Raw genomic sequence first — 13,633 nt, 5'->3', positions numbered from 1 at the left:
TCCCGTCGTTATAAATGGCTCAGAGCCCGTATATATAGCAGAGCTACACCTGCGCTCTGTGTGCTGACTATAACGTCTGTCCACATATAGTGATATGGTAGACGCTGAGTTGGAAACACACTAGATTAGTGTCAGGAACACAGTGGATTAGTGCCGTATTATCCTCTCAGTTGTTTGCAGTCCATGAGAGCGATATCTGACCGCCGCACCTCCAGCAAAATTCATGCGCTTCTTCAGATATATTGTGATCACTTATACCTTGATCACAATATATCTGAAGAAGCGCATGAATTTTGCCGGAGGTGCGGCGGTCAGATATCGCTCTCATGGACTGCAAACAACTGACACTAATCTAGTGAGCTTCCAACTCAGCGTCTAGCCTTTCACTATATGTGGACAGACGTTATAGTCAGCACACAGAGCGCAGGTGTAGCTCTGCTATATATACGGGCTCTGAGCCATTTATAATGACGGGATTATGTCTAGCATATCTGAAAAGGTACATATTTGAAATATATAAGCAGAACTCTGTTCACAAGGAAATATTCCACTAACTTTATAGCCGCTTGTAGTTTTATTTTATTTTATTTTTTACTAATAATGCGAGAGCTCCGCATTTAGGGACCTGGATCATCTAATGTATTACATTTTATATATAAGGTTTTAATAATATATGAATTGTATAGTATTCCTTGTGTAGAAATGTTTAGAACTTATAGACTTTTGTATGTATAGGGGGGATTTAATAAAAGTCGCAAATAAATTACTGTGAGCCAGCCAATTTTATAGCATTTCTTTATGAGTAGCGAGTGCAATGACAGGGATCGGCGATTGAGTCATTGTACCCCCCGTTCATACATGGTCGCGGCATCTGATAGCAATAATCCGGTGTTAAATAAAAATAAAAAGTAATCATACTTACCTGCTCCATTTGCTCGCAATGGAACGGCCGCCGCCATCATGCTTGAACATCTGGAGCAAAATCTTGCGCGGCCCGAGATGACGTCATCCCGCCAGCTGGCGTGGTGATGTCATATGTCACCGTGCACAGGATTTCAGACGAGATCTAAGATGGCCCGTCACAAGCAAATGAAGCAGTTAAGTATGATTTTTTTGTTGTTGTTTTTTGTACTATTTTAGGTTAAATAGATTCGCTACCACAAATTTGGCTTTGTGGCGAATCAAATTTATCCCGAAATTAGGATCCCTTCGATTCGCTCAACACTATAGTTACGGTATAGCTACAATACCATGGAATCAGGGGAAGCGGCTGCTATGATGCCCAAACTCAGGAAGCGGCCCAGGAGGAGAACAAAGGGATTTATTTACAGGGCCAAGGGAGCTTATTACTCACCACTACTTGGTCTTCTTTTCTGGGCACCTGCATTACATAAAGTCCTTGCAGCGCACAGTTTCAGGACATAGTGTGTGTAGGAGTCCACTATGACCTGATGCTGTGCGATATTAGGGGACAGTGTAGTGCGTGTCTAGATGCAGTGCTCCAGAAGGAGGTGACCGCAGAAGGAGAAGAGAGGTGAGTATTTTTTTTGGTCCGGTCTGAGGTCTGCATTAAAAGGACTGAGGGGGGGATGGGCCCAGTTATTTCTAGTTACCCCACTGTTTATGACCCTCAGCCAATTCCCCATCATTTGTTAGCATACAATGTAGTTTTTCCAGAGACAGCACCAGTTCTTCCTACTCTATAGTACAGAGCATGGAACCAACCAGGGCTGACTTATGTCTCTCTGTAGCCCACATGGTAAATTGCATAGTTCACCTTTTTGGTACTTAGACTTTTACTAAAGATTTAGACCTTGAGCTGATAGAAGGGTTTTACCTTATCTAAGGCCTCTTGGACGATGGCTTCACTCTCGTTATCCAGAGCAGATGTGGCCATATCAAGGAGGAGGATTCTGGGGTTTCTGACAAGGGCTCTTGCAATTGCAATTCTCTGCTTCTGTCCTCCACTCATCTGTCCTCCACCTTCTCCAACCGTGGTATCAAATTGCTAAAAAATATGAGCACACATCTATGACAATCTTAAGGAACATTTGCTGATCACACTACATCTGAATGCAGGATATTTCATATACCCTTCAAAAAATAGGTACTCTACCAATAAACAACCTATAGATCTGCACATTGCAACACATTGGTTAGCTTCCCCTTTTTGAGTGCCACAAAGTCAGTTGGTTCAGTGAAAAACATGTTCATTGAGTGCAGCCATTGGATATTACAGGAAGGGGATAAAGAGAAGAATAGATTTTAGAACTTTGTTTCCCCCGTCTTTTAAAGCATTTATATAGAAAAGCTTTGCATATTGGTAATTTATATACTTACACAAATGGAAGGGGTTGGCTGCTTACGTATGATATTTACAAATCTATTACATATTAGAAATGGGAATGTAGCCAACTCAATAATACACAGTCGTTAGAAGTCCTGCATTCTTTTATCATTCTGGAAAGCTATGTCCCTTTGTCAGCATTGCACCGCCACTCCAGCACTAAAACTGCCTTCTGATGGAGGATCAGGGGATGAGACATATCAGCCTCTATTAAAACACAGGGACATCCAGGTTGCGTGCAAGCTCAGATGAAAACTTAGTGGTAGGGTGACAGAATACATTCATCTTCACATGTCTTAGTTAAAGTCTCCAAATTTACAAGCAAAATGGAACCTATATGGTAAACGCCCAGGTCCCATCATTTCAGCATTTTACCAACTTTTATGTGCTCAAAGGTTGAACCTGTGGTTGAAGCACAAGAAGAATAGATGTATAATCCAGTCAAATGGATACATTTGGATGGTCTGCAGCTGTCACAAGGATCTATCTATCTATTTACCTGTTATGTATCTTTTTGCCTATTACGGTATCTAGTATCTTATCTATCCACAGCACTCCAAAAGGATAATAAAGTGCAAAAAGTGATTTATTGACCCATGTCAATGCTTTAAAAGGTCCTGTGAAAGGACTTTTGCCATTTATTACAGTACCTTTTTGGAGTGCTGTGGATTATGACTTATTTTATGGTCAAATTGGATCTTTAATCTGGATCATAACCGCTGGCACCCTAATTTTCAAGTTTGATTTCTGTGGGATAGTGTTTTTTCTCTCGAATCTTTTTGTTTATCTATTATCTATCTATTTATTATCTATCTATCTATCCATTATCTATCTATTTCTTATCTATCTACCTATTATCTATCTATTTATGATCTATCTATCATCTATCTATTATCTATCTATATGTACACCATATTCACCATATATACCTTCGCTATAGGAATATAATATTTTTTTATAAGAGCACAGAATATTTGAATTATATTGGTCTCTTTGTCCAGAGCTCACAGTTATATTAAGTCAACAGTATAGAAATGTGAGCTCTCAATAGAATGACATACAGTAAGTCGTCTCTGAATAGATATCACCAATGACTAATCACAGGTTTCGTCGATCTGGAATAATTCTATAATTATAGGGCCCAATTTGTGTATACAGGGTAAGCCGCCTATTGGTTCTGTCCCTGTATAAATAGCAGACGGGTATCGGGTAGAAGACAGCTTCTACTCTTCTTTGCAGAGAACTAGTCGGTCTGAGCGGTGTTGGTCCCAACAAGTATGAAGCTTCTCATCTTCTCCCTGCTGCTGGGAGCAGTGGCAGCGAGGGTACTCACAAACAGTAAGTACCTACTGATTGTGTAAGGACCGTCTTACAAGCGCTTATGCCGTTAGTGACATTAGATCTATGGGTATTGATGGGTTGCAGCTTTCATCCAGAATTGTGGTAACACGTAAGCTAATCTAATGTTATCCTAACAATAACACAACAAATATTAGTGGGTTCAGAAGTCACCAAAACTGCTCAGGGTTCTGTTGCCACCATTGGGCCTCTAATCTATGTCCCATCACACCGCTAAGCTCTGCGTTTGTTCCTGATAATTGACTGAAAACAGAAAGTGTTTTTTGCTGTAGCTTCTCATTTACTAAGGTATGACTTTTTACATTTTGGATGGTAATCTTTGAAAGTAATTTTCTTTGATGTAAGGGTGTGCTAACTAAAAAAGACTTCCCTATTTATTGCATTAAAGGGAAAATGACCTGATATTTAAATCACTTTTTTATGTTTAACATAAGTATTTTTGATGATGTTTTTAAATTTTTTTGTATTCAATATACAGTATTTTAACAAAAAATATTAAATCCTGCAGTTTTTGCCCTAGCCACTATGTCTAATAATTGGCGCAACTTCTTGGTTTGTACAGATCACTTTACTGCAGTTATCTGCTTATCTATCATTCCTATCCTGCCTGTAATTATATCACCTATGTGTTTAGATAAGACAAGATCCACCATTCACAATTAGTGATGAGCGAACTTCTGTTTTAAGTTCGGCGTCTAAAGTTCGGCTTCCGGTTAGCAGAGAATCCCGATATGGATCCGGATATGGATTCCGACTTCCGTTGTGGTCCGTGGTAGCGGAATCAATAATGGCCGATTATTGATTCCGCTACCACGGACCACAACGGAAGTCGGAATCCATATCCGGAACCATATCGGGATTCTCTGCTAACCGGAAGCCGAACTTTAGACGCCGAACTTAAAACAGAAGTTCGCTCATCTCTATTCACAATAGGTGATTGTCAAAGTTTATCTCTTCTTTCCTTGTACAATGGCATCTGCACAGGTCACAGAGCATGCCTAGAAAACTCTCCCATAGAAGTCAATGAGGACTTTCTGGCAAATAAGAACAGTTCTGGCAAGATGGCCGCCCCATAATCATGTTCAGGAAATAGAATAAAAAAATCTACAATTAGAAAATAAAAGCAGATTAGAAAAAAGGATATGTGCTATTATATGGTTTTAAGTGGTTGATAAAATTTTTGGTGACACATTTCCCAGAGGAGCCCCCCCCCCCCCCTAGTACCATCCCCTCTATAAGCCAGAACAGAGAACCACTAACAAGCAGCATCTTTTAGGGTCCTTTTACATCATTTAGCGCCTTTGACTGATGATCAGGCAGATTATAGGGAATGAACCAGATGTTCCTGATAACTGCTTTATTATGAGCAGAAACGAGAGCTCCATTCACATGCAGTAATCACCTCCATTGTATGGGACAAGTGATCGAGAGGATGATCGCTTGTCCCTATAGAAAACCATCGTTCCTGGGCAGCAGATGCACAGGAACAAATATTTTTAGTGCGGGCAGAACAGCAGGATCACCCAATGAATGAATTTCCCCTGTAGCTTCTGTTTCACTTAGGCCGTAAAAGTCTTCTGCCATATCATTCATTCAGGTCAGGAGTTCTCATCAGTGGAGTCTGTGAGCAACGACTACCACCAATTTGCGGTTCGCAAATTGTTGATCTGCAAAATACGGATACTGTCCGTATTGCATCTGCATTTTTTGCAGACCCATTGACTTCAATGGGTCCACAGTTCACTTTTTGAGGCCAAGTATAAGACATGTTGTATATTTTTGGGGGAACAGACATAGGGACGCCGAAAACACATGGATGATCCGTATTTCTGTTGAGCAAAAAGACAGAATATAATGTATGTCTGTATGTCAATGGTTACCCGAATGCAACATATATTATGCGGACACACATGCTGACAGCAAAATAAAAACGGCATGTACATGAGGCCTAAAAGTTAAAAAAAATTATTATAAAAGATAATGCTTTCTAGCTGCCAAGCAAAGTACAAGTATATGATATTGGCAGGCAATTATGAATATACCGTACATAACATTCATTCACTGTACAGGACATTCAGAAATTATACATTCTACATATTATTCTTAATTCCCTTTGGAGAGGGCATAGCCTGGATCAACCAATCACATTGATTTTCCATTAGACCCCTGTGAAAGAGATGTTTGAAATGGTCATTCCAATGCATCTTTCTTTTTGCAGGGACGCAAAGTAAAAAGGAAATAGATGACAAGTGTCCCAAATATTCAAAAGGAAATGTCACCTCTTCTTTCCAAAAAGTCAACAGTAAAGGATTTAACTGGACAATCCCATTAACGCCATGCACTACGGACGCTGACTGCCAGGCAGACTACATCTGCTGTGAACTACCCAGTGGATTCAGATGTATATATAATTTCCGAGGTAAGTTACAACAACTGAGATATTTAAGAAAAAAATTCCTCCAAGCTAGCAATTCTGATAAAATTATGAAACAACACATACTAACTAGAGATGAGCGAATTTCCTCACGCTTCGTGGGAACGAATCCATGGAGCAAGGAACTCTGGGAAGGTGGGATCACCCATAATGCCATGCATGCAGCCAATCAGCAGCCAGTCAGTCCTGTGATGTCACAGCCCTATAAATAGCCTCAGCCATCTTGGATTCTGCCATTTTCCAGTGTACTTAGTGCAGGGAGAGATGGCAGCAGGCGCTAGGGACAGTACTATGATAAACTTCATTATGTTAAAAAAAATTACAAGTGCAGGGAAAGATTATTCAAGGTGTAGGGAAAAGATAGGGAGGAATCATTCCACTGCATTTATGTTGAACAGGGTTCAGTAGGAGAGGTTACAGCCTGGGTAATAGGAACAATCCTATTACACCTTGCTGCACTGACTGGAGACCCAATTTGCCATTATACAGTTCTGTGATTCCAGCAAACCGTTCTTGTTATTAGGGTGTAGCCATTAACAGGGTTTATGGCAAGGAAATATTTCTATGTCTTATTTGCCCTTGTGCGGAGCAGTTATATGTTCTAAAGCATTTTTTGGCTTGTATTAGAGGGGGAAAAAGGGCTTATTAGCCGTTGTGTGGTGAAGTGCGAAAATTAAAGCACTTTTTGTCGTGTATTAGTGGCAAAAGAAAAATGTATTTGCCATTCAGTGGTGCAGTTATATGTTCTAAAGACCTTTTTGTTGAGTGATAGTGGAAAACGAAAAATATATTTGCCTTTGAGCAGTGCAGTTATACGTTCTAAAGCCCTTTTTGTTGTGTATTAGTGGCAAAATAAAAATATATTTGCTGTTCAGCGGCATAAGCAAAATATATTTGCCATTAAGTGGTGCAGTTATACAGCTATCTAGAAGGCAAGGACACCTGGGAACTGTCACTGCCTTATTTAATGGTTGCCCTGCTGTCACTGACAGCGGGCAACCCGATCTGCAGCTGCACGATTAACGTCCATTCAGAGATATAGAAGCCACCTAGTTTTTTAGTCAACGTGCGAACGGGAAGTGGTTACAAAAATCTAAACATATTAGGTATCGCCACGTCCGTAACGATCTGCTCTATAAAAATGTCACATGACCTAACCACTCAGGTGAATGCTGTAAAAATAAATAAATAAAAACTGTGCTAAAACAACCAATTTTTTGGTCCCCTTGCCCCATAAAGTGTTATAATGAATGATCAAAAAATCATATGTACCCAAAAATTGTACCAATAAAACTGGCACCTTATCCCTTAGTTTCCAAAATGGGGTCCTTTTTGGGAGTTTACATTGTAAGGGTGCATCAGGGGGGCTTCAAATGGGACATGGCATTCTGCGCCCTGCTGTGTGCCCATACAGCAGTTTATGACCACATGTGGGGTGTTTCTGTAAACCGCATAATAAGGGTATTTTTAACCCTCGATGTGTTAAAGAAAAAATTGGATTAAATTGGAAAATCTGCCCAAAAAAATCTCAATTTTCCTTTACCCACCTAAAGGGTTAACAAAGTTTGTAAAAATCAGTTTTAAGTAACTTTTGTAGTTTCTAAAATGGGGTCATTTATGGGGTTATCCACTATGCAAGCCCCACAAAGTGACTTCAGACCTGAACTGGTCCTTAAAAAGTGGGTTTTGGCAATTTTCTTAAAATTTTTAAGAATTGCTTCTAAAATTCTAAGCCTTCTAACGTCCTAAAAAAATTAAATGACATTTTCCAAAATGATGCCAACATAAAGTAGACATATGGGGAATGTTAAGTAATAAATATTTTATGAGGTATCACTTTCTGTTTTAAAAGCAGAGAAACAGACATTTTGAAAATTTTGGGTAAATTTGGGATTTTTTCATAAATAAAGGTGAAATATATTGAATCAAATTTATGACTATCATGAAGTACAATGTGTCACGAGAAAACAATCTCTGAATGGCTTGGATAAGTAAAAGTGTTCCAAAGTTATTACCACATGAAGTGAGATATGTCAGGTTTGCAAAATTGGCCTGGTCAGGAAGGGGGCAAATGGCCCGGATGTGAAGTGGTTAAATAAAAAAATATCAAAAAATGTTCCCCCTTTGGTTGAGGATGTTGTCTTCTCTTTCTTCTGAACCATAAAAGAGCAGCCACAATTTTGTGCAATTCACGAGAGACAGATCCCTAAAAATTCGAATTCTTTAGAAACCAACGTTTTTGGGAAATTTGGAACAAATTCATCTCTAGTACAGGCTCTTTCCGACGATTGGAATTTGATACTTGCAAAAAAAATAAAATTAACAATGTGTGATTCTTGGCCAAGAAGCAGCATATATAAACTTGCTATTTCACCTTGCAGATATACAGTAGCAATGTGATGTTACCACAATCAGACAATGTGATAATCCCTGAGTTTAGTATTTCAGTTGAATCTTGGTCACAACTTTATTTTACACGCAAATACATTACATCACCTACTGATTGGAGTGAAGACGGAGAAAAAGTTACTCAAATGTAATCAACTTGCACTTTCTGTTTTCAGTCTTACAGAAAAATATGCTGCATCCTTTGGAAGACCTACGAACAGTAAAGACTCTACCAGGAAACAGAACAAAACCATCATGGTTCAATCAAAATAGTACGCAACAAAATAAAGGTACTGGTACTACTGGACACAAAATACAGCAGGGTAATAAGATGGGAAAGGCTAGGAACAAAAGAGATCATTAGGAAAGTAAGCAAACACCTAAGAACACATTTATTATGACCGGCGTTTTAAGACGCCGGTCTTCATAAACCCCTGAACTGGTGGTGGATCTGCTGTAGTTATAAAGAGGCGGTGGGCTCGACATAACTTTGGCGCATCCAGCACCAGTTCTAAGCGTAAGACAGCTTCTGAGCTGTCTTACATTTAGACCATTTTCTATGCCTAAAACAGTGGGTGCAGATAGCTCCAAAAATGCTCAGGGTACTGAAAGTTTGACTGTTCATGAAGCCCCATTAGGACACTAAGCTATGCCCCATTGCACTGCTAAGATCTGGCCTGTTGCACCACTACATTTTGCCCCATCACACTGCTAAGCTCACCTCTATCTGACTGCCGATCCCCTCTTTCAGCTTGGCACTGCAGCCTGGACATCTCAGCTACTGCTCTACAGCTGGGGGTGGCTAATGCCATAGGCCTTTGCTCTTTGGCAGGGGCGTAACTATAGAAGGTGCAATGGTAGCAGTAGCTACTAGGCCCAAAGACACTTGTGGTGCATAAGAAACCACCAGTATTATAGAAAGTGCATACTGGTCAAGTTACATTTCTGGCTGGAAGGAAGGGGTAAGGTCAAGAATTTGGCATGGGGGGGAGGTGCGGTATCAATTTTTGCCTCGAGCAGCATGAAGGCTATGTGCTGCCCTGCCCCTGGCCACAACGCACTAAAGGAAGGGGGGGCCCCAAGCTGAACTCTTACACCAGGGCCCATAAGCCTTTAGCTCCGCCCCTGCTCGTTGGTGTCTGTCATGTAGCACCTCTTCATATAAAATTATAATGGGCCAAGTACAGTATATAATTGTCACCTATCATGACATTTTTGTCCTGAAAAACTCTCAGATTTTGGAACGTGTAATAGGAGAGAATCTCTTTTTAGAGAGAAAAGATGGATGGGAATTTGTTAATGACGTTGATCCTATAGTGAAAAATTGGACTTTGAGTCTTCAGATTTCACTTTTCCAAATTGTCTAATTGCACAAATACAATGCAAAATCAGACATAAAATGTTTTAATTATTTGAGATTACATTACAGGTATATTTATGGTGCATGTTAGTGAAGTCCCTTGTGTACATGCTAGAGATGCGCAAATTTACAGAAATTCGAATCCGTCTGAATAAATTTGCTGTCAAAAGTCTTCAGATTGTCATGAAAAGTTGTGTATGACAATCTAAGGTCTCTCAGGACTGTACCCAACTCTGCTTCTGAAACACCTAGACATTAGTTATGTCCGTGATATATATGACTATGGGTCCGAACAATTTTATCTTAAGTAAAAAACAGTCAATTTTTAGTAGAAGATGCCTTATTCTCCAGCTTGTAGACTGTAAAATAGTAGCCACCATTTTGTGCAGTTTGTGAGGAACAAATTCCAAAACATTTGGAATCTTCAAAGTCTCTAAGAAATTAATTATATATTTTTTTAAGAGTCACTTTGCTCATCTCTAGTACAAGCTCTTATAGACCACTGTAATTTCACTCTCACTGACAAAAATAATAATAATGTGTTATTCTAGGAAAAAAGCAGCATATATAGACTTGCTATTTTTGTACTCCTTTAATTTAATACTAGTGGTAACACCTTGCAGATATACAGTCACACTGTGATGTACCATAATCAGACAGTGTGAGTTTAGTATTTTATTTGAACCCTGGTGGCAGTTGTGATTCACATAAATACATAAGGATTGATTACATCAACTACTTATAGGAGGATAGACAAAACAAAAAGTTAACCAAATGTAATCAACTTGCACTTTCTCTTTTTAGCCTTTCAGAGTAAAGAGCCGCATCCCTTGGAGGAGCTAAGAATAGTAGATACCCTACAAGGAAACAGAACAAAACCACTGTGGCTCAACCAAAATCTTACACAACAATATGGAGGTACTGGACACAAAATATACCAGGGGAGTAAGGTGGGAAAGGATAGGAATGTAAGAGATCTCCATGAAAGTGAGGAAAAGGATGGTGATAGTTCTGAGGAACTGCAAGACTTTCAGAAAAGTGGGGAAAATGAAGGACATGAGGATGATAGCACAAGGCATAAGAGGAATGTTAATGTAAACCAATCTACAGAAGAGACTGAGAAACTCAAGGATCAGGACCCAAAAAATTGTCAATGTGGAAAAGATAGGGAAAATGGGGCAAAGTGTGGAAAGAACTCTAAAAAGGCAAGTAGGCTTTCAAAGGAAGGGAAGAGACAAGAACAACAGGAAAACCAAGGGAGGATGTCACATAAAAAGAAACATAGACATTTGGAGAAACAGAAAGGTAATAATACTGAGAAGGAGGAAGAGAAAAGTAGGAACGTAACAGAGAAAAGTGATGGAGACATAGAAAGGGTAAAATGGGAGGTACACAGCCATGGGCTACAAAAAACAGAAGAACATGGAGAGCAGGGGAAGAAGATAGCAGAGGGAGAAGGAAATGCTGAAAATTTAGAGCAGGGGCAGGACATAGCAGAGGGAAAGAGAGATGCAGGTGATATACAAAGGCTTAAACGTGAGATATTTAACAATGTTCTACAAAAAGCAGAGGGAGAACAGGAGAAGACAGCAGAGGAAACAAGACATGGAGAGCAGGGAAAGAAGACAGCAGAGGGAAAGAGACATGCAAATGATATACAAAGGGTTAAACGTGAGACATCAGAGGAAAAGAGACATGCACCACATGGAGAGCAAGGGAAGAAAATAGCAGAGAAAAAGAGAAATAAACAACATGGGGAGCAGAGGAAGAAGACAGCAGAGGAAAAGAGACATGCACCACATGGAGAGCAGGGAAAGAAGACAGCAGAGGGAAAGAGACATGGGCCACATGGAGAGCAGGGGAAGAAGACAGCAGGGGAAAAGAGACATGCACTACATGGAGAGCAGGGAAAGAAGACAGCAGAGGGAAAGAGACATGTGCCACATGGAGAGCAGGGAAAGAAGACAGCAGGGGAAAAGAGACATGTGCCACATGGAGAGCAGGGAAAGAAGACAGCAGAGGGAAAGAGACATGCAGAACATGGAGAGCAGGGAAAGAAGACAGCAGAGGGAAAGAGACATGCAGAACATGGAGAGAAGGGGCAGAAAATAGCAGGGGGAATAAGACATGCAGATGATATACGAAGGGTTAAACGAGAGACATCAGAGGAAAAGAGACATGCACCACATGGAGAGCAAGGGAGGAAAACAGCAGAGGAAAAGAGAAATAAACAACATGGGGAGCAGAGGAAGAAGACAGCAGGGGAAAAGAGACATGTGCCACATGGAGAGCAGGGAAAGAAGACAGCAGAGGGAAAGAGACATGCAGAACATGGAGAGCAGGGAAAGAAGACAGCAGAGGGAAAGAGACATGCAGAACATGGAGAGAAGGGGCAGAAAATAGCAGAGGAAAATAGACATGCAGATGATATACGAAGGGTTAAACGTGAGACATCAGAGGAAAAGAGACATGCACCACATGGAGAGCAAGGGAAGAAAACAGCAGAGGAAAAGAGAAATAAACAACATGGGGAGCAGAGGAAGAAGACAGCAGGGGAAAAGAGACATGTGCCACATGGAGAGCAGGGAAAGAAGACAGCAGAGGGAAAGAGACATGCAGAACATGGAGAGCAGGGAAAGAAGACAGCAGAGGGAAAGAGACATGCAGAACATGGAGAGAAGGGGCATAAAATAGCAGAGGGAAAGATAAATAAACAACATGGGGAGCAGGGGAAGAAGACAGCAGGGGAAAAGAGAAATGCAGAACATGGAGAAGAGTTGCAGGAAAGAGCAAGGGAACAGATAAAACAGCCAGGGGAGGGAAAAGGACTGAAAAGAACAATAAGCAGGAATAATAGCAGATCTCCACAAGATATAAATGAAAATTTTGCAAAAGAGAAACAGGAAAATGTCAGCAATGAGGGGAATGGGAATTTTTCAGCATCCGAAATTAAAGAAAAACACACATTTAAACATGGGAAAAATTGTACAAAGACACATGAGAAGAGCCTAGAAAAGAAAGGGAAGAATAATAATAGAGGACATAGTAAACTAGATAAAGATAAAAAGATGGGGCAAGGAGAAAAAGAGCAATGGCTTGTAAATAGAGTTGAGCGAACACCTGGATGTTCGGGTTCGAGAAGTTCGGCCGAACATCCCGGAAATGTTCGGGTTCGGGATCCGAACCCGATCCGAACTTCGTCCCGAACCCGAACCCCATTGAAGTCAATGGGGACCCGAACTTTTCGGCACTAAAAAGGCTGTAAAACAGCCCAGGAAAGAGCTAGAGGGCTGCAAAAGGCAGCAACATGTAGGTAAATCCCCTGCAAACAAATGTGGATAGGGAAATGAATTAAAATAAAAATTAAATAAATAAAAATTAACCAAAATCAATTGGAGAGAGGTTCCATAGCAGAGAATCTGGCTTCCCGTCACCCACCACTGGAACAGTCCATTCTCAGATATTTAGGCCCCGGCACCCAGGCAGAGGAGAGAGGTCCCGTAACAGAGAATCTGTCTTCATGTCAGCAGAGAATTAGTCTGCATGTCATAGCAGAGAATGAGGCTTCACGTCAGCCACCACTGCAACAGTCCATTGGCATATATTTAGGCCCAGCACCCAGGCAGAGGAGGGAGGTCCCGTAACAGAGAATCTGTCTTCATGTCAGCAGAGAATTAGTCTGCATGTCATAGCAGAGAATGAGGCTTCACGTCAGCCACCACTGCAACAGTCCATTGGCATATAT

The 13,633-nt window shown here is 40.5% G+C and overlaps 1 protein-coding gene across 1 annotated transcript in view; it reads right to left on the bottom strand.

Moving 5' to 3' along the window:
* Nucleotides 1–13,633, bottom strand: part of LOC122944828 (bile salt export pump-like) — a 100,089-nt gene that overhangs the window by 40,223 nt on the left and 46,233 nt on the right. Inside the window, exon 16 of the mRNA XM_044303499.1 lies at nt 1,838–2,008. Within this exon, the coding sequence (XP_044159434.1) occupies nt 1,838–2,008 (171 nt within the window). The remainder of the gene's footprint in view (nt 1–1,837; nt 2,009–13,633) is intronic.

This window comes from Bufo gargarizans, chromosome 8, assembly GCF_014858855.1.
Source record: "Bufo gargarizans isolate SCDJY-AF-19 chromosome 8, ASM1485885v1, whole genome shotgun sequence".
Taxonomy (NCBI): domain Eukaryota; kingdom Metazoa; phylum Chordata; class Amphibia; order Anura; family Bufonidae; genus Bufo; species Bufo gargarizans.
This window is presented reverse-complemented; position numbering and strand designations above follow the sequence as displayed.